This window comes from Poecile atricapillus, chromosome W (genome assembly GCF_030490865.1).
Source record: "Poecile atricapillus isolate bPoeAtr1 chromosome W, bPoeAtr1.hap1, whole genome shotgun sequence".
NCBI classification, from domain to species: Eukaryota; Metazoa; Chordata; class Aves; order Passeriformes; family Paridae; genus Poecile; species Poecile atricapillus.
In genome coordinates, this window is record NC_081288.1 from 61,732,107 (window position 1) to 61,754,885 (window position 22,779).

At 38.8% G+C, this 22,779-nt stretch overlaps 1 protein-coding gene across 10 annotated transcripts in view; it reads right to left on the reverse strand.

Annotated features, from left to right (window-relative positions):
* Nucleotides 1-22,779, reverse strand: part of LOC131591617 (kinesin-like protein KIF21A) — an 86,441-nt gene that overhangs the window by 53,250 nt on the left and 10,412 nt on the right. For all 10 annotated transcript variants that reach the window (XM_058862491.1, XM_058862489.1, XM_058862488.1 and 7 more), the window contains exons 2-4: nucleotides 4,680-4,902; nucleotides 3,264-3,446; nucleotides 210-359 (exon numbers count right to left, since the gene is read on the reverse strand). In XM_058862491.1, the coding sequence (XP_058718474.1) occupies nucleotides 210-359; nucleotides 3,264-3,446; nucleotides 4,680-4,902 (556 nt within the window). The remainder of the gene's footprint in view (nucleotides 1-209; nucleotides 360-3,263; nucleotides 3,447-4,679; nucleotides 4,903-22,779) is intronic.

The following is a 22,779-nucleotide window of genomic DNA, read 5'->3' on the forward strand; positions in this document are numbered from 1 at the left end:
GAAAATTACATGCACTTAGTATCAAACATATCAGATTTAAGGCTACAAATAATTAAGAAAATAAAAATTCTAGCTATCTTTTACACTTAAATTGCCCAGGAGACAGATATTAGATAGCATGATCTCTATTTTTAACCATTCATCAAAGCATAAAGATTATTTTAGAATCTACTTGGCATGTTACAGTGTAATTTATTTCCAATTATCACCTCAGATTCTCCATTCACAGTTCGAGTTGTAACGCCCACTGTATAAATTCCTCCGGCTGAATCTTCATGTATTTTAATATTTGATTTTTTATTCTTTGCATCAATATCACGTGTGGTATCAAACAGATCAAGAATTTCTTCATTGTAAAGCTGAGGAGAAGAAAAAGACAAAAACAGTGTAATTTTCGGAAGGAATTCCTCCAATGACTAACAAATCTCTGCATAGCACATACTGAAAGTTCTAAAAATCCAAATGTCTCTGCTCCCAAAAGATGTGAAACCTCCGAAATTACAAGGACAATAGGTGACAGAGCAGCTACAAATTAAGTGACCTGTACACTTCCTATTATGCCACCCAAAGATGTGGTAACTTCCTCCATATTGCCAGATCTGAGATAAAATTCTTTGGTGGGACCAGGGAAAAGGAGGAATTTGGTGCCAGCAGAACAAGAGTGATTTCTGTGGCAGGCACCTGCTGTCTTCAGATTTAACCTTGGGCTTTTCTTTTGTGGATTCAGTTGGCTGCACCCTGCTCCAAACACTTCCAATTCACTCCATTTGCGCTCACTGCCATTACACCTTCCCTCATCTCCTCTCTCACACCTTCATAAGTCTATGGCTCTCATTTAGATAAATTCTTCCTGCCCAGGAAGGAATTTGACATATAATAACAATTTTTGTGCAAGCTGCTTCTTAAAGACATCAAGCATCAGTCCAAAAATACTATGGCATGGTTTCTTGAGCAAGGCTTTTGTACTCCACAAGAATGTTCTGAGTCATGCAGTGTTTACATCCAGTTGAAGATATCGCAGGGAAAAAACCCAGACAACCTACCCAGAAAAAATGCTATCCCACCTGAAATCTCATGGCTCCAGTCTCTGCCTGTGTACACTGGAACATGTTAAGTCTCTTTAATTTAGTTATACTAATTCGTGTCACTAAAGCTCAGTCCAAACTAATTCAATTCCTGATCAAAACCCCTAGGAAGCAGTCAAAGAAGCACCACAACAGATCTGTATTCACACAAGGTACTTTCTCATAACACTGAAAGTAAGTGACTTTCTCCTCTCAAAAGCAAAAAGCCATCCCTGAGAAGAAAAAGCTCAGCATTTGTGAATGTGATGCTTTTAATCCTTTACATATTAAAAAAAGGAATTATTTAATTATTAGGCAGATATATTCTATGTAGGAAACTTCATGTTCTGAATGTTTTACCTTTACAATAAACTGATACCAAAATTTAGAGCAGATGCTGGTAATGCACCTGCAATTGGGTGGAATTGTATACGCCTGTCTTTTGAAATAGCAGGAAAGCAAGGAGTTAAGGGAAGCAGACTGCAGTCAACTAAAAGGCACGAAAGTAGCAAACAGAAGTCACTGTTCCCAATAGTTATCCAGCCCTAAGACTTCAAAGTTATCCCAAAAACACAAACTGGCTTCAGCTTGTTCAACGACTAAATTAATGTTTATGCAATCCAGCTCTAATGGTAGATAGGTTGGGAGGAAGAGGATACTTTTTGATACAGAATAGTGCATAATAGAAACTAATTAGAAAAAGCTCCTTCTGGGAAAGCCTCAGTAAAAGAAAAAAATCTACCAACAAAAAGGACATTTTGTTAAGGGAAAACTTACTATCTACATCATTTAACCTTTCTCTAAATTAGATAAACAAGACAAGTTTCAGTATGCACAGTTCAGCTGAAATACATTGTAATGGCTGCAATTCTTCATACCATTCTCACTGTAACATTTAATCACTGCCCTGTACTTTGGGACTCAGTTACATTTGTAATGTGATGTCAAAAAACACAGTAAATTCAGAAGCCATACTGGTTACTGCTCCTTATTGTGCTTATGTTGCAGCTGCCTAAGCAAGGCTGCAGCTCCCTGGAACACTGGGTAGAGCATTCCCACAGCACATGCTCAAACCAACTCTCCCTAGGCAAATACTAGCCAGAGCAACAAAAAGTTCTGCAGCAACAAACCTAGACCAATACAAAACTAATGCCAGCTTGTTAATCTTTGAAACAGTTATAGAAATCTATGACTAAAGGACCTAGTTTACTTCATCAGTAATAAAACAGCTTTTCTCATGGGTAATATAAAAGTGGGGGTTTCCACTCCCAAAGCAGTTGAAGTTGTACATACCAAAGCAAGCAAAACAAATTTAACACCTGCTCTTCCTAAAATTGATTCTGCCTCTCCATGTACCTGAAGTATCAGATTTTGCAGGTTGGTAGTAAATGTAAATACATTACACCCAAATCACTCAATTTAAAAAGCAGTTCCAGAGTTAGGAGACACAGTATAAAACCTACAAGGCGTAAAGCAACAGCTGCTGCAGGTCAGAAAGATCACAGATATTACGGCCCCTTTACCAGTAACTGTGTCTACAAAAAAACTCAAAGGGAGCAGTTTTGCCACAGTATTGACCAGAGTTGTTTTTTCCCCCTCTGGTCTAAGAAAGAAGGGAACAGTGACACTGAAGCCCAATCCTAAACCAGTGGGAATTTCAGAAATAAGTATTTTCATGCTAGATTTCTTCTTTGGTTAAAGGAAGTCTTCAGAACAGACTTTGAAAGCTAAATAAATCTATGTCAAAGTGACAAAAGCAAGCAAAGCACGTTCACTACTCAAAGCCACAAAGTACAGTAAGGGGGGATTTTTGTGATTTCTTGTTTTAAAGTTTTGTCAAGAATTACTAACAGGCAAGAGCAACAGGCCCTATAAACAGAAAGGGATAAATTATGATGAACATAACTATTTCTATACTTCAAAATAACATTATGAAGGGAAGTAGTAAAATAATTGAAATAAGATAAAAAGACTTTTTCATAAATTGAAGAGCTGAAGCACATCTCATAAATTTTCCTTTTGAAATCTTTAACATTAATTCAAAACATCTTCAGAGAAAAGAAAATTTTAAAGATGCAACCAGAAAAAATATGCAGAAAATATATGCAATTATAATTTTTTTAATATGCATATTAAAAAAAAGAACAACAGCCAAAAATCCCACATAAACTTACACCCACAAATGTGGATCATATTTACCTCTAAGAACTGTGCATTCACTTTAAAATCTGGAGGTGGAAGTCCTTGTTTAATAGCACCTTGTTTTTTTTCTTCAATACATCTGAAAAGGTGCTTAACAGCACGTGATATAATGCCTTGTTCTTCTTCTGTTATGTTGACATCAAATCCAGTGCCCATGGTGTATGTTTTGCCAGCACCTGTCTAATTTGAAAAAGGAGTAGTCACTACAGCATGTTAATAGTGCCAAATCATCATGGAAATACAGTTTGTGAACACTAGTGCTCACCTCAATCTGCCATCTTTACAATTTTAACACACACAACAACAGGTCACCTTGAAAAATGGATAAACAGCAGAATTTGGACAGACTCTACTGTTTATCCAGAGATCACATACAAGAAGGCAGAGAGCAGTTCAATCTTTCATAACCCTTCCCCTAGAAACCTTCCTAACCAGCTTACATCAGTCTTGAGCTATCACCACTAGGTCAAAAGATAACTTAATGTTTCCAACCAAGGCTGTTAATTAAAGCATGTATTTTGGAGGTAAAAGCAGCATTTGCAATTCTTTGCTGAAGTAGATAAAATTACTCCCTTAATTAAGATATTTGAATATCTCAGGTATTATATTCCCATTGTCCTCACTTTATACTAAAGAATACAAGCTCTATCTTCACTAGGAAGATAATCTAATTAAATGTGAAGTCCAATAGAAGACAAGGTGGTATAGTGTTTTCACTTAATTACTGGGTCAAGTCTAAGACAAAGATAAGATCACAGCTGAGCATAATCTGCTGAACTGGATCTTCAAACTGCTTTGTTTGACTAGGAATAGACTTCACCTGGCTAACTTGAGATTCAACACCTAACAGTGATGAAATTCAGCATCCAAGACCACATTTTATGCAATCAATTCATAAGGGAATATTCAACAGACAGTAACTCATTCTCTACATTGTGCTCAGCTTCAAGTGTGCCCAGTGTACTAAGAGGGTGTGTTCTCTATGAAAAGTCCTCTGACTTTGGAATCTGATCCCTACATTTTGCCCACAAGCAAACAATGTGGCCTGAAGTTCCCCAGGATTTATTTTTAAAAAGCTCCTATACCCAAAAGTCTCTAAAAATGCAGTGGGTTGAAAAGTTACTCAGGAAAAAACCTCAGTACAATCCACCTCTACAGTTCAAGTGATTAAGTCAATAATTTGTATTGCTGCATTGAGGTGAATTCAGGAATTATATGGACTGATACTATTTTCAACTGCCAGTCTAAATAGAATCTATATAAATTAAATACTCTCCTACAGGGTAACTCATCAAAAATAAACCAGAGATGCTAAAAATCAGATTAATGCGTTCAGAAATTTAAGAGAAAAATCTGTTTCAAAAAATTGTTTATTCCAAAATAAACACTTTAAAATAAAATTGTGACGTTTACCTGGCCATAAGCAAAGACAGTGGCATTATAGCCTTCAAAGCAGCCTTCAATCAGCTTTTCTATGCATTGTACATAGATCTCTTCTTGCTGTGAGTCAATGTTGAAGACATAATCAAAAGTGAAGGCCTTATCTTTTCCCAAGAACACTTGAGGTTCACCAGGTGTGACAGATGTACAGATATGGCATCCTTCAATCTTCTCTTTGGCTAACTGTGGTCTAATTCTGTTTTGGAAGAGATAAAAAGAACTATTAGAAATTCTGATCATCAAAAAGAAGAGGAATATACAATATAAATGAAGGATCTAAGAATTCCTTGATGACTGAAGTCAGAATTTTTCTTCACCACGCCAGAAGGTTTTTGGTTGTCGGAGCCACATAACTGACTGTATCAGAACCCCAGCCATAAAACTGCTCATGCAAATGACACCATCTTTTCTGAAAGTTCACCTACTTCAAGCTGATGACCTGCCTAGAACTCTGAATGTTTCTGTATGTATAATACATATTCATTAATGAAGTCACTTTTATATGTTGTTTCAGACTTGGAAATCAAGCTTTCCAGTTTTATCAAACTTCTGCATGCTTTCATTGAAAAACAGAAATTTTACATTGCTTTTTACAAGCAAGTTAAATGTGAAAAAAATACAGGCTAGCTTAAATAGCAATTTGGGAGGAAGGACTCACCAACACCTAGCTCAGTCAGTTAGAGTGTGGTTAGTGATGCCAAGATTGTGGGTTCAGTTCCTGTATGGGCCATTCACTCAAGAGTTGGACTTGAAGATCTTTATGTGTCCCTACTAACTCAGAATATTCTGTGATAACATCTTAAATGAAAGCCTCTTTGCTGTGAGAGCAATGACAGCAAGGAAAAGGCTCACATTTCTTTTTTCCTTTTGTCAGGAAAGGAACTTGGTACAGCCAGAACAATTCTGTGAAATGTTTGGTTTCACTGAAGAAGTATACCTTCAGACAACAGGAGAACAACATTTAATAAGTTCTAAAGGCAAGAGTGTCTCTTTCCTCATTATTTCCCCTCTAAGGCAAATTTTAGCTCTTATTTCAGTTTGTTCAGTTTCTTATTGTACAAAATAACTTGTAGAATACAGCTTGATAGAGCTTCTCATACTCTATCATTTTAGTAATTCCTCTGCACTCTTAACACTCTTGCAGCCTCAAACTTTAATTCATGTACTGGCTTCACAACTAATAATGACTGCAGAAGCTTGTGATTCAGTTGGTTTAATGATTAACTATCAAGAAGAAAAACTCTGGCCCACTTAACACACTGTTCTAGCTGTAAGTAACTAATAATTTTTTTACAAAGCTACCTTTTTTAAAAAACTATTTCCGAGTTTCCAAAGGAGCACCAAAAAAACAACCCAAACCAAATCCAAACAAACACCAAAATATGTGCAGTGTGCAGCTTAAAAGATGTGACAAGGAAGGCTAACAAGAATGCTAAAAAAGCAGCAGTACAGCTACATACAAACAGAATAATGGAATAATTTATATAGATCCTCCAATTATATAAAGCTTCAGTGTGGCTACTTTCAGTTACACAGTGTCCAAGATCTGCATGCACAGAGTATACTTAAGGCATGAATTCATCTCATATTCCATGCTTTTAGGGCCACATGCACATTAATGCTCTGTTTAGAGCAGCTGTGCTGCCTTGAAGCAAATTCCCCAGCATCTTCAGATATCATGTTGGTTTGGATCACAGAGCAGTTTCAGTGTGCACAATTTACGCCCCCTTCAGAGGAAACTAAGCCAAAATGCTCAACTCCAAACACACAAAACTTGTTCCAAAATCTAATGGGAGCATAAAGGCCCAAAGCTACCTGCTGATCTACTGTGACTGTGCCAACACCTGCTGATACAGAGAGAGCTTGTCTCCAACAACTCAGTGGACTGCTGCAGACTAATTATGTACACATTAGATGAAGTAAGAAATATCCTGCTTGGAAAAAAAATACAAAAAAAAAAAAAAATCTCACAGAGAATGATGTATCTACTTTTTATTGCAGATTCTGAACTTTCCATCCTCCAGGGATATGCATTGCTGTCCAGAGTATTTTTCAGATTTTTTATTCTGAGGGTTTCATTATATCCCACACGTGACACTAGAGATTAACCTAAATTTATCTGTAAGGTCTTCTGCACATTAATTCCAGCATGGAAACTTCATTAATGATCAGGAGGTACCACCCTTTTCAGCTTACCCTCTAGTGTAAAGTGAAAATTAACTAAACCTTTGAAAAATATCATTAAAGAAAAGATTATATGATGTGCAAAAGAGGCATAAATATTCTATAACTAGTATTTGCATTTAAGGACACAAAGTGTGTAATATAGGTCACATTTTCTCTCTAACAACATCATAAGGAATTTTGAAATAAGAATGCTAAAAGTAATATAGGATTTACATAACTCCTTCAATAACAACCAACTTGATCCACTTGTACCTGTGTCGACTAAACACAGAATCAGATAAATACATACAGAAGCTTGTAATACATTTACTTCCTTCTAAATTAAGGAAATTTTGGTAATAAAAAAGCTTTTATTTCTGGGTAGGGAAAGTCTTCAAAGAAAAGTTAATCATATGCCTTTTCTAAAAGCATTGTACACAGCTGGAAGGTTGAGCAAATAAAACACCGCAGCTTGCTGTCTAAAACAATATTTAGAAAATGCCTACTCAGTAAGTTATTCTGCTGCCTCCTTCTACTGTCATGAAGTCAGTCAGAGGGCAAGCTCCTTTTTCAGACTAAGCACTCTTATTCTTTCACTAATCCAGTGCATACAGTACAGAGGCCATCAACTGTCCTTACAAAAATGAACTCTGAGGGTTTGTAAAGATCCACAGGTGTGTCTCATAGATCTCTAGAAATCTAGATGGAAAATACATTTTCAACATCATGCAAGCTCTTTTAGTGCATCCCAAAACCACAACTTATCCCCAGTTCCAAAAAGCTTTTAACATCCACTTGCAGAATGAAGTTGACAATTTTTTTTAAAAAGTTTTTCTTTATATGTTTTTATTCTACACTTGAAATAAAATTCATTTTCTACACTAATGAACTGATGCAATTATGACAGGTGCCGAATAAATTTCTCCTTTCTACTACTAAGTAAAGGCTGAGTGACCATGAAAAGGAACAGCATGCCTAAAATATCAATGATTTGCATGATAATTATTATAGTGATGATAGGACTGTAAAGTGAGCAGTTTCGATGTCGCCCGGCAGAGACTTCCCACAAGAATCCTCGCAAACAGGTCGTGCCCAGCAGCACCTCCCAGAGCTGTGCTGCACACAAAGCCCGTACACAGCAGCCCAGCACAACCACCCACAGCAAGACACCACAGCAGAGGCCAGCTGAGCTGAGAGGTGTCTGTGTCACTGCTAGCAGCTTCTTACCCGCTCAGTCACTTCTCTTGGGCTGTAACACAACATTCAGGGACCCAGCAGCAATGATGGTGTCCTTCCTCCCTAACTTTCCCTAAATCTGAAGGCAGTGTTAGGAGAAAAAGCAGCATTTCACCAGCACTTATGCAACACAAAGGAAAAACAAAGCAAAACCTGCCACAACAGGGAAGCTTCATGCCAAAGACAGACTCCCTTCTCATTCTGTCACTGGTCTTCCACAATGTCCCAACCTGCTACAGAGCTGAGAGGTAGCAGAGACAGATCACAACTGCATCCAGTTTGAATGACATCTTCTCTCAAAAGAGATGTGCAGACAAGAAGCCTTCATCACCTGGTCTCCTCAAGGGATACTTCATGCTCTGAAATCTATACAGCTCTCTTGGTGAATTTGCCATAAGGCTAATGTGATGCCCCCAATGGGTAAGCAAGAAATTCCTCCCCTTCAACCTGATTTCTGGCCACTTACAGTGTGAGTGCATCACCCAAACCTCAAGATTCAGTCTTACTCTTTGCACTGAATCCAGTGTGGTCTGGCAAACCGAAGACCTTGTGCAAGTCAGATTCTGCTCCAGCACCGCCTATAGGAACATGTCCTCCTTCTCCATCCCACACACAAATTGGGAAAGTGATTTTTTCCTTTCTGCTTACAGCCAAACATTTTCCACACTCACATCTTAATGTGGTCACTTCTGTCAGCAAAGCAGGCAGTGCCCGCAATCTAAAAATGTGGAAGAGTTCATTCTGGTCATCTCTCCTTGCCCAGCCTGGTCTGGCAGCCTGCCACTGAGATTTTTCTTCACAACCAATTTGACTTCAGCCATTTTGTCTTCTACATGGCCCCACCCCACCTGTTTTTCAGGCTACTCTTTAATTGCAGACAATCGTGTGTTTTCCACCCATTTCCAATCACATCTCCTTAGATGTGGCAACTTCCCAAACAACATTTTGCTTTACATCCTTCCCTCTCCTCCTCTCCAAAGCATGAACACACCCAATTCTTGTTTACGTGTACTTCGCAGCACCTCCAGGCCACACACATGAAACTTAATCCCCTAAATCTCTCCTGCCTCAGCACACTGGGACAAGTTGTCAAATTAGGGAGTGCTAAACCAGCCAGCAGTTGCACAGTAATGCATTGTATTGTACTGGAACTAATCCCTCAGAAGAACAGGGGCACAAGGTCTCTGCTAAAATTATTGTCGGCTAGAACAGGCTCAGATAATACAGTTCAGGGACTACAGTCATCACCAGGCCAGTACCCTGTGTTCTGCAAGACATCAGACTTTACATCAGACAGCATCAGACAGAATTGATTCCTGTTTAAACTAGATAATATCATAATATCTCTTTGAAGAGCATCCTAAGTTTACTTCTAAGGTTAAAAAATTGTCCTAGTGATCTAAATATATATTATTTACACAAATAAGTACACGCATATATCAGGATGTATATAGACATACACACACATCCCTTTTCAGATACTAAACAGTTTCACCTCAGCCTGTTTATTTAAAAACCTCTCCATTATTTAATTTTACCCTAGCAGTCTCTAACCATCTATAATCACGTCACCCCTTAATCTCATTTCATATACTAAACAAGACCACTGATTTTTTAAATTTGCATCTCCATGAGAAGAACTGTAAACTCTAACAAAGGGTAATAATCAGTGTTTACCATATACCTTCTCAGCACCTCTACAGAATAGCAAGAAACACACAAGAACTTCTAAGAGCGATCTAAAAAGGGCTAAGAATCAAATTATTCTTGTTTTACAGAAAGCAAAGCAGAAAAAAATAATCATAGATTAATCTTTCAGACTGCAATGACTATCTATGAGCGGTGCATCGGAAAGCAAAGATTACTCTGAAGCCTCATGTAAAGTTCTTTTTCATTAAAAAGGCTCTGTGGGGAAAGGGCTGTTTTCACCTTGCTCAGAAAAGCATAAATTCAAACCACGTGCTATGCTGAGCAGGAAACAAGTTAACCTGTAAACCCAAGGCTCTCCAATACTTCTCTTACTACGCTAAGCCTATTACATTTCACACAATTAAGTTTCACATGTGGTTATATGAAATATTAAATCCAGAAACACCTAATAAAATACTTAGTGAAGCATCAGAGGCAATATGAACTGGAAAACAGACAAAAACTGCCCAAACCCAGAAGAAAACAGCTTCCAACTCTTACTTCAGCATCAGAATTCTCTCATCTTACTACTCCCTTAAATTTACACTCATCAAATCACTCCCATTAAAGTCCCTTCAGAGCAAGCAGGGAGTAAAGAAAGCTAAACAGGTTTCAATTCAAAGACACCTGATACTTAAGCTTGCATAAACTTTTCAGTATTTTTGCTTGCACACACTGGAATTTTGCTCTGTGATTAGCAACACTTGCAAATGAGACCACAACTACAATGTCTGAATGCACTCATCTGAACTGCACCTCTCAACGAGCTTTAATGATACAATAAGATCTGGCATATGGGAAACTCCAGCTTTATCTCCTGTTAACACAGCATAAAGGGTGAAGGAACCAATCTTTAAGCTCAAACCAGCAGCCACCACCTACAGAGAGTTTCTGAACAGTGACATCACTAATGGTGTAGCTCCACATTAACAGCGTCAATCACCAGTATTACACCTACCAGAATCAAGATGGAAAAATGGACATGCAGTTACAGACATACAAACTACAGTGAGCACACCAGACAGGGCTCAGCAGCTGAGCCACCCAGCACATGGCAAATCTTTCCCCTGATCAGCTCCCACACCAGGAACCCCGTGCCAGGGCCCAGGCACACAGCAGTCACCTGGCCAGGGCAAGGAGCACTTCCTTGCTGTGACTGCAACTCCACTGCTCTTATGTCACATTTGGGCACTGCTCCCACCCATCTTTCTCTAAAGCTGCCCCAGCCTAGGCTGAGCCCAGTGCTGGCAGCAGGAGTGCCCAGAGCCCACAGAGGACAGGCACAGCCCAGGTGTTACTCAGCCTAAATTTACACCTCCCAGCAAGCGCAAGTGAGGCGGATGTTTTGCACATGTACTAACACTTACTTACTCAATATACCTGAAAACTTCTTGGTGTGTTAAGGCATTTTGATACTAGTTGACCATACCAGAGAATAAAACTTCCTGAAACAGTCTTGGATATCAAAAAGAAATACAATGGCAAAAGCTTAAGCAAAATCTACGCGGTCCAGATTTTACTCTGAAGTCCTATTAAGATAGTGATGAAAAGGTATTAGCATCCCTTCAAAACATGTGTAGCCATTAAATATGACCATTAAGGCTTAACTTAAAACTTTCAGCAAAATCAGACACTAAATTACCAAATGGGCTCTGAGGTATTACATTTTCAATCACTAATTCACTGCAATGCAAACAACAAAAAAAATTCTGTTCAAAAGCACACGCAGAAAATATTTTGTTCCAGTGCTGCAGACTGTCACTTCTAGTTTGCATTTAATAAGAAAGCAACAAATGGTAAACTAGAATGAAATTAAATTGAGGAAATATACCACTGCCAAAATTAGATTTGTCCAGTTCTCCCATACGCTCAAACTCTACCTCCTCAATTTATTTTTTTTTAAATTTTTTATTTTTACCCACAAATTTAATTTCATGAAACAATTACCCTTTTCAGTAGCTTGGGTCTGGTCAGCTCCCACACCCATTAGCTGCTCATGCTGGAGATGACATTGGCAGTGCCAGGCTGAGGCAGCTCCACAGGCTGCTGCTCTGCCCTGGCTCCTGAAGAGCTGCTCAATAGCTGCATCTCCGGGCAGCCGCCAGGGCCAGGACACAGTTTAGCAGTGTGATTTCTGATTATTCTTGTGCAATTCTGTAACAGCCTAGCAGGCTGTGCAACACAGATGGCATCCTCAGGCTGGCAGGCACAGCCCCACACTTTTGCTAATAAAAGAAAATGCAGAGGGGAGACACCCAGGCCTGCTCTCACATAATTCCTACTGCTCTGCAGGCTTCCTTCCCCACACCACCCCCACACATTCTCTAGAAGATCTAGAAGACCTCCAACATCTTTCTTGATAACATGAATAAATGTGTTCACACAAACCTTCTTCATGTGGTTTTATTGTGAACTAATTTACTCTCCAGTGACCAAAGAAATCCACAACTTTTGAGAAAAAAATTGACTTTTGAGAGAGAAAGCAGGGACAACTGTATTGCCAGGTTTGTACTGGCCTGGGTTATTTCTAGTTCAAGACAAGGTCATCTCTGATGGAAAAGCTGCACTACCATGCCTGCCAAGCACAGGACTGGCACCTCCAGATCCAAGTGCAGTTTGACTAGAACTAAACAGAAGTGCTTTTTCCTAAGACAAACAGATTTTTTTTTTAATTGTTCTACTGTGCTACTTGTTTTGGTTTTCTTAACATGTATTTTTATATGTGTCACCCCTCTCAGAAAGGTAGAAGAGAGATAACAACACAGTATCTTGGATAAAATGAGAACTAAGCAAATGCAGCTAAGCATAACTTATGAACTAAGACTTGAAGTATTTATGGTTTATGAGCAAGAAATAAAAGAAGGAGATTGACCTTCCTAAAAGTAAAACTCTAAATTAATTTCATACCATACAGGAATGCAGGCACACCTGTATCAAGCAATGAAGTGGCAGAATAGAGACCTCGGTCCCAGCAATCGGGGGGGGGGGGGGGGGGGGGGGGGTCAAACATGCTTCAGTGCTGAAAGGGTCAAATGCACTCTGGTGCTGAAAGAGACTGGAGTCACCTGATCTCACCTTAGCTGATTAGCCCGAAGCAATCATTGCCTCTCCCCATCAGGGAGCATGAACAAGTCATTCTCCAGAGTAAGAAGCAAAAATAAGTATTTCTGCTGCACAGTGAAACAGCACTCAGCTGTACCACAGTGTGACCGGCATGAGCTCAAGGTCTGCACACCATGCCGTATGGAACACATGGACATACACTGAAATAAACAGGTCACTCACTAGCTACCTCTCCTTTAAGGATTAACTCTGAAAATATAATCCCTAAGAATCTTTATCACCTTTAAAAGAAGAGGAAAAAAGAACTCCAGAAGGTGCTAGGTCACTCCAGTTTTCATTTTAGAGGTAACTTCCAGTCTTAAAAAGCCCTGTGCACACTTTCAGCTTTTTGTCCACTTACACTGCACTTGTGGACATCACCCCACAGCTGGCAGAACAGCAGAGACATCCCAAATACTTGGTTCAGACACAAACAATAGGTTTCTTCCCCAGGTGGTCTGTGAGCCTAATATTTCCAAAAGGCCTTCATTTGGAAAGGTTTTCTGAACAAACACAAGAAATACACAATCAAGAGAAACTAACCAAAACATTTACCCCAAGGAAGCAGAACCATCTGTGGCTATTGGTTTGGATGGCTGCTCTGTATCACTAAAACTGTAGTTTACCAGAAGGTTCAACCAGTCTGCAATTTGATGGCTGGGCTCCACATCTATTTATATACCAAGTCCAATATACACTAAGCAAATTAAGGACAGTACTGCCTTTAAACTGCATATTAAATCTGTACCTCTTACAATGACTGCGCTTGACTCTTGTAAGTTAAAGGTTTCTATTGAAAAATATATTTTAGCTTTTATGATTGTTAAGCTCATTCACAGAAGTATGAAACACCATCTTCATTTCACTGGCGGTGTTTCACATCAATCACTAGCATTAACAATAATGAAGACTACTATAGATTACTATTGTGAAAAATTTATGGCAATAGTACCCGATGATTACAAGACTTAAAGAACACAGAGGTCACATATTGAAGAGAAAGGGGAAAAGAAAGGTATTTTCATGTGTCCCCAGATCAGTGTCTGCAACTACGGCTCTCATGGATACCAATTAAGACAGCAAGTATATCCTTCTTAGGGGAATGATTCACGAAGAAAGCAACTCTACATAGAAAAGAAAGAGAATGACACCCTATATTTCTTTTGCAAATTATGGAGGTTTTTTCCTCCAAAATATAGCTTTGGCACGAAACTCAGCAGCCTTCATCATTCCTGCTCTGGGGCTTGCAGCTGTAAGGAGCAGCTGAGTCACACGGCTGGGGTAAAACTTACCAGAGCCTGCTACTAATTATGTAACAAGGGCAGCATCAGGAAAAGGAATACACTTCCTGTAGCAACTTTCTGCAGTATGACTGAATGCTTAACAGAGCTTACATGTGCTAAACAAATACCACTATAAGTAAGTTCAGAGGAAAAAAAATAAATGAAAATTGAAAAAAGTTTAAGGAAGCCTTTTTGAAGAGTGCACAGCCCAGCAGCCTAGTATCCCTGAGCCAGGATAACAAGTGCTGCCAGTACCTTAGAGACACTTTGCTTCCAGAAATTTTAGCATCAGGATTCAGCTGAAAAAGTACTGTACTGTTGAAAGTAATGTGGTGAATACAGGCTATCCAAACACCCAAACCACTATAGTCAGTGCTGCTTTACTAAGCTACAGAATAACATTTATTTAGGTCCAAGGGGAAACAATTAAAAACAAAACAAACAGAAACCTAAACAAAGCAAAAAAAATCCAACAATAAACATTCACAACATCACCAAACAACACCAAACCACAAAACTACTGTCTGAGTACCTCCAAACCTAAAATCAGTCACATTTAGAGATCAGGAATTTTTAGATAATTTGGGTACCTCTTGTATGCCAGCAACCAAACAGCCCAACATATCCAAATACATTAAGCCTGTAAGAAGTACATCAGTAAACAAAAATGTGATTGGTGTCAACTCTTTTTAGAAAGCACACTTGTAACTAATGTTTAACTCAGAGAGTCAAACTTTACTAAAAGCACAGTTTTGTGAGACAGCTGGTTTCAAAAACATTCCCAGCAGCATCATTACATCAACAAATGACCCAATAATGCCCACATAAAGGCACAGAAGTGACAGTGGACTTCTGGTTCAAAAGCTGAAAACTCCTTCTTGCAGAAAAATAACATTATTTTTGCATACCCTCACATAGAAAAAGATTTACCTGCAAAGTCAAACGAGTAACTTAAAAATACAATTATTTAATGTGATTAAGTGAAATATTTCAAGAATAAGCGCATGCATTCAGGAACTTTCTCACATTACAACTTATCCTTGATTTCTTAAAGGCACTCTTGATAAGTACCACAAATATATTCAGAAATAAGCAAAGAAAAAAAAAAGTTTCTTCACTATAGAAAAATATTTTTTTTAATTTCTTGAGCAAAGAACTGACGTAATGCAAGGCTATCCAGATGACCAAAAAATTGTCAGTCATGCCAACTCTAGGCTTCCTTCCATTTCTTCCTCCTCAGTTAAATGTATGTCTCTTCTAGAAGTTCACTACTTCTTCCAAGCAGCCTAGTTTTTAAAAATAGGTACTCTTATTTTTAAACTAAGTTAAAAGGGCTTGCTATGTCTGCAGCAAAGAACTCTTAATTGACTCTCTTACCCAGATTTCCCTTTCCTTTCTAAACACCCACACATATTCATTTATACTTCCAGCTCTTATAGTTGCAGTACACAAATCACTACATGCTCATGTCAAGATTACTGTAGCTCTAAAAATTGTTTTCATTTCTTTCCCCTCCATACAGAAACATTGTCTTCCCAGTTGTATATTCTCAAGTTTAGGGCAGCTGGTTGCTTTTCACCTCTGAGCCACAAGTCCAATAATTACACTTCAGCAACTCAAAACAAACACAAAGTTACCAACATATCTACAGGTAAAGCTACAAGCCACTTCATAAGTAATTATAGTTAAATAATAACACAAAAGAACAGGAGGGTCAGGTCAATTAAAAAAATTACAAGTTATCATTAACCATTACTGAAATGACTGCTTAGCTAACACTACTAAAATAATCAGAGACTTCACAACAGGACGAGACAGCTAAAAACAGTGTTTTAATAATCTGTGCTGAATAGTGCCCTCACTCTTAAGTTTCAAAGCAACACTCGTGGAACAAAAACCACTGTATGACTTTTCTGCCACGCCTTCAAAAAAAAAAAAAATCAACACAAAAAACCACGTTGTATCCATAACACCCGACACCAAGTTCCAAAGCAAACTGCAGAAAATTTCTTCATATTTATTGTTGACTGTTTCTAATGAACAGAAGTTGCTCTGTTCCAAAACAGAAGGTAGACTGTTCAAGCAGCGACTGAAAGCTCTGAGCTGGTAAATCCTAACTCTGGAGAAAGGAAAAATAACTCACTTGCTTTATTCAGTACTGTATGTTTTCAAATTTGCAAAACAGAAAGAAATAATGTTATCCACCTTCTCCAGTCACGCTGTTTCAGCTAGGCCTTGTTTTATGTCTGAATGTCAGTCCTCAAACTTACTTCTCTTCATGTCTATTCATTCCATTTGCACGGCTACAAAATCATTCATATCAGCACCAACAACATCAAACAGAGGTAATTTGTCCATCCTTCTATTCCTATGCAATGACACTGTATTAAGCTGCATCCTAAATTTGACTACCTTACTACTCTGTCTTGGCTTGAAAAATTTAGTTAAAATCAGGACAACACAGGAAACTACACTAAAAATTCAGTGGGTAGCATTTTCCCCACACTGAGCCATGCTGCAAATGGATTGCTCAGTTCAATGCTGGATGCTCTTTTTCTGAAAGCATTTCAGGCAAATATAAATTGTCAACCCCAAAACTCTCCCCCAGCCTTCCTCCATTCTTCAATCCCCACCAAAGCTGAGAAGTTTGCAAGTCTCTCAGTGCTGATTCTAAACAACACTCTCCATGAAGTTTCAACCAGGTGGAAAACTTGGGTTACCTACAGGCCATAATCTTTTGTTCAGCTAAATGCAGGCTGACTTTCAGATGTGGCAGAGAGGGGACAAGGAAAAAAAATTGTTAGTGAGAGACTATTTAGCATTTATATGGAATACCAGTAGAAAGCTAAAATAATTGGAGCTTAAGTAACACAGGAAGTCAAAAGAAGAGGATTTGTCACAGTTGACTGGTGAAACAAGTTTGGAGTTGGTACTGCTATATCAGGTCCTCATTCAACATCATCTGTGCAAGAAATCCACTGCAATGTGGAACCTCACAGAAAACTCAGTTTCCACACAAAAATTCACATCACAAAGCTAGAAGACAGTTCTCCTCTGCAACACTTGCACTTAGGGCTGAGCTGCTGCCATTTCACATGCTCAGCCTTTCATTTAGTCCAGAAGGGCTTATATGACACTATATAAATAGTGACTACAATATCCAATTTACCACTGGAGATTTTAATCTAAGAGAAAATGAAAGAGAATTCTTTGCTACCTCATCAGGAAAGCATGGACTGCTTTCATATTCTTCACTTTTGATAATATATAAAATAGAGAAGACTGTGGGATTTTGTAACTGTTTAGCTTCCACACTAGGGCAGGTAAGAGCTCCTTGTTGCCGAGGCTAAACAAATTCAGTGTGGAAATCATTCTGGAAATACAGTCATTTTCCTGGTATAATTGCTACTGGTATGCAGACCTTACTGCATTAGCAAGCTTACAGTTTGGAATTACCACTAGTATTAATACTTGTACATTTCACCAGAATATAAGCTCCAGGACAGAACACATCCATGAAACAATGGTTGGTCATGCACCACAGTGTAAACTGACAGCTGCACAGGATTCATGGCATACTCTGAATAGAGTTTATTAAGAACCAACTACTTCCTTGCTACTTATACCTGCTTTAGACAACCATTATTTGGCTTGCTGGCCTAACAGCAAGGCTAAGCACTTTCTGCTTCATGTCCTAGCTGTAGGCTTAATTTTTCATTACAGCTCAGGTTCCCTGATAAGATTACAAATCCAACCAGAAATCCAAAACTATTAATGCAAAGTCACTTCACAAAAACAAACAAAACAAACGACCACAAAAAAAAAAAATAAAAATAAATATCATGCAGCAGGGTAGCTCACACAAATTGAAAGCAACTATCCCCATTTTATATCACAGGCCTGGGTGGCTCTGACTCCATTTCTGCTCTGTGCAGCTGCTGGCCTGGGCAGTCTCCCTCAGCTCCAGTGCACACAAAGCAGCAACACCTGATCCTGGGATCATTCCTGTCTGCTGAATGCCTGGCCACAGCTCATAGGGACATAAGGTAAAGTCTGTCCTGACAAGCTGCTTCAAGGTCAAAACCCATTTCTTTTGCCTTGACTCAAATCAGCTCCTCTTGGCAACTAATACTTCTAAATCAGGCATTTCCCAGCTGCTCTCAGAAATCATCAATGCAAATCACATGTGGTTTGTCTGCATCAAGGGTTCATAATCCCTTATATACTGGAGGCAGCACATATGCTTTCAAGTTAAGTATTCATATATTAACTGTTTCAAATTGCCTTAGAAATTTAAGTTTATAGTAACTACCTTGCTGTAGTCCTGATCTGTAAACCAACTGCAATGGTTACAGACCTGCCACAAAATTTGTGACCAAGCACCCCATTCCTGTGAGCACTTAACATCAGAAAACAGAAGAGCTTCTCTGGCTAACCAGACCTAGGAGGGCAGTGCATGAAGGGAGTGCTCACAAGGTCTTCCAGGAGCTAAGAAGGAACTTCACCAGGAAATGGAAAACTGTGAGTTCATATAAAATAGTGTGTTAATGGCATTATGGTAGTGCCTCAAGGCCAGGGAGGGTATTACACTAAGGCTTATATAAAGCTTTCATAATGGGTCACACATTTATTAAAAGCTACAGACAGATATCTCGATAATAATCCATAACTTTACAGCTGTTTCTGATAGTCTTCCTCACCAGCACCATGAAGCCAGAAGATTGCCTATTAGCTCAAGCTACAAGCTAATTGAATGTTTTAAGGGATTTCACCACTGAATCTGAAGAAAGGCTAAGGCAAGAAAGATAGCAAAGAAGGCTCTTGCAGCTTTTTAAAAGTTTTTAAAATAAAATACCGTCAGGATTGGGTTTTTATGGAGGATTTTTGTTATTGTTTGTTTGGGTTTTTTTTTTCAAGAAACATGACAGCTAAGCAGATAGTATGACCTTAAGATCCTCCCAGGAAAGCTTGTTTTCTCCCTGGTTTCAACTACAGACTTTGATTGACCATGCCTTATCACTTGACTTTTGTTTACACAGAAATACAGAACTCTGTCATCAAATGAAGTACAACTGTAATGCAGCCCTTACGTAAGCTCTATCACATGAATAATTAGCGAAGCACAGAAAAATACAAACAGCTTATTTCCCAACTCCACTTAACCTTAGTGTTAACCATTTCTAGACCACTGAACCAAGGCTCAGTGGCTAAAGAATGGGAACAAGATAAATTGCAACTGTGAGAAAGATTCAGGACAGGAAGCAGGATTACCTAGCACAAATGAAAGGAGAGGATTTCTTTGACTCAGCATTTGAGGTCAGAACTCATATACAATCATGCTTTTAACAGAACACAAAATTAGATTCTCAATCAAATCCAGTTCACCAGTGTTACACAACATGTTATTGAGTGTCAGAATGGACAAAAAATTTACCCAGTCTTTTGTATCTTTCCTATATACCCCATCCTAACCTCAAGGTATCAGAGTTTTCTGTTTAGAGAAACAAGACTTCAGCCCTCTGTTCCCTGGCAATTCCAAGCCATTGCAATGCATTAAATTGTTTACGTCTGATCTGCAGCAGCAGTGTTGGCAGAGGGTGTTGGCAGAGGGGACTTGCAACAGCAGCAAAAATGGAGCAACACAAAGATTCCACAGCTGAAAAATAGTCCAACAGTGACACTCCACCCAAAACTTGCTGACAAAGTAGAAACTACTTCAGTACCTCTAGCAATTCTTGCTGGGACTTAAACAAAAAAACAAACAAAAACCAACCAAATAAAAAAACCCTAACCACAATGAAATCTGGTCCTTTGTTACCTACCTTAGCTAGAAATTTAAACTAAGATAACGATTTAAGCTAGCAATTTTAACTAGACCAAGACTCAAGTGCAAAAAAATAGGGAAAAAAAAAAAAAAAGCTTTTTGTTTTTAAAAGAAAAAGCCCTACACCCCACAAGAGAGCTCCTTATTACGTAATCTGTAATTCTCTCATTTTTGCATCAGTCACAAGCACACTGAACTGAGCAACAAGGACATCCAGAAAGACTCACGCATTAGATTAAATGATTTCTGGCTGTCTTTGAACCTTTCAGACTTCACAATGAAACTGGAAAGTCCATGGTTCTACACCATCATGGCATCCCTATCCAGCTGTGGAGGACTAGAGGGAAAACTTTGAATGTCCAATTCTTTTAGAAACAAAACTTCACAGCTATTTCCAAAGTAATTGAGATATACCATGCCTTTGTGCTCCAATAGTACCTAGATCAATAAGCAATAGGAGTCTCCTCAGCACTGAATGCATACTCAGAAGTTGGGTTCACTGCTACTCCAACACCAGAGCTGACCCTATAAACTGCAGTAAACAGAGTTCCAACTCTGTATCTTAACCCTGTACTGAAGAAAAATATCTAAAACAAGTCACACAGACTATTTCCAGTCTTGGCAGTGAAGTGGCCAGTGTTCCCTAACCATGCATTAGCTCAGCCTGGCACACAGAAGCAAGGACCCATAAAAGGTCTGTGGCATCACCCACCCTGACACATGGTAGTATATTCAGAGGATTCCCAGTACTGGTAACAGCTGTGGCAGAAAGAGACCCCTGAACACCAAAGTTTCTCCTATATTTTATTTTTTTTTATCAGAATGGAAAAATAACATGATACCACTTCAAGTTACTTGTGAGCAAAGGAGAGGACCTCACACACATGTGCTGTGCTGGAGTGATCATCCCCCTCTACACCAAGGAGGTGGCAAAACAGGAGAGCAACTATCATTACAGCAGTGCAGTACATGGCAAGCATTCTGTCCCACCGGGTATTCCCTGGACAGACACACAGCCTTGGACAGAAGTTTTCTTAAGGTGAAAACTGCATGTATAAATTATAGAATATAAAAGCAGCAATTAGTTCCCCAGCTAGACTACAGTTTTTCATATTTCCTTGACATATCTGATAAAATTTGGAAGTCAGTAGCATTTCCTAGTTAGAATCTGAGAAATCAAAAGCATATAAATTCAAGAGACACAGATATGAACTCTGAAGCATTTTATTCAGTCCACCAATAAGTTCCTCTGTTTTAAACAGATTGAACTTCAACCACACAACTCTTACACATACTAGGCAGATATCCAGCAATACAAACCAAACTGAATGCGAACTCTGCCCAGTGCTCCACATGCATTTTATTAATATACAAATTTTAATAAATAAAGTTTAAAAGTCCATTTTTCATATACAAGACAAAAACTGACAATGCACAAATTATAATTTATTTCCGAAGAGTCATAAGAAACCACTCCAAGGTAACCAATGATTTGGGTTGTATTCACAAGAATATCACATGTTTCATGTGATAAACCACTGATTATTGTACACATTTCTTTCTGCCATACAGAAGATACTGTCTGAAGAAATGTAAGAATGAAACATGAACTGTCACAGCACAGGACAGGGAAAGAGATTATTCTATGAGATGGCTGAGGAGAGCACATCTGAAAAGCAAAGAAGCATTAAACAATGATGGGGTGGCAGAGAAAATGCAGACAAATTCCTGCTAGGAAAAAAAAGTTAGACTGTTAACCCAAACTGAATCACACTCCAAATGCTTTCACAGCTGCAATATCACACCATGAAACAGTCTTCAAAACAGGTAGGGGTGGGTCATACGATGAGAAAAATAGACTTTACACAGAAAGAGTATAGAAACCATGCAAACAAACAACAAAAGCCTCCAGTACTTCACCCTGTGTACGCTTACAACACACTGTCTCCTAATAGCAGCTCTATCACCAGCATCACTGGATGACTGTCAGTCCTCCAAGAATCTGCTCTACCATATTCAGAATTCAACTGGAAAAGAGGATGTACCCCCTTTGCATCCCTCACATCTCATCTTTCCAGCAGATCATAGGCACAGAGCTCTTCAGTATCTTCTTGGCTTCCAGGCCTTGTCTCCTCTCTTCCAGTGCAGAAGATTACAAAGACAAAAGGTCCAAGCTCCTTTCTGAGATTCACATTGGGAACACAAGAGTCATAAAACAAAGCAAGAGATATCCCAGCTGGGCATAAGGAAGAAATCTGACCATCAAAATTTGGAACAGTCAAGTTCTGGTTGCCCATAGACACTGATGAATCTCTGTCTCAGAGGTTTTTCTTAGACCTAACTTTAGATAGAGTCTTGCAAACCTCACCTGAATTTTCACCACTGCTTTGTGGGGGAGGCTGGATCAGATGACTTCCTGAGGTCTCTTTAAACTTGGATTAATCTAAGCTTACCATTCCAAATCAGTAAGGCTTTACTGTTCATGTGGACATTGTCACACCTCTGTGAACACATTCTGACATTTGAATGGGATCATTCAATTGTGCTGAATTCAGGTCCTGGCACCCTACATGCAGCTTCACAGAATTACAGGCAATTGGGGTGGAAAAAAACTGGGAATATCAACCTTTCTGGACCAAAGTACTATCAATTAATCCAAAATCTTCTTGGCCATAACCAGTCTGAACTGTTCTGAAGAGTTTCCTATATGGACAATTTCATATCTCCATAGACAAAACACAGGCTTATTTCTCTCCCTGGTCTGTTTATTATA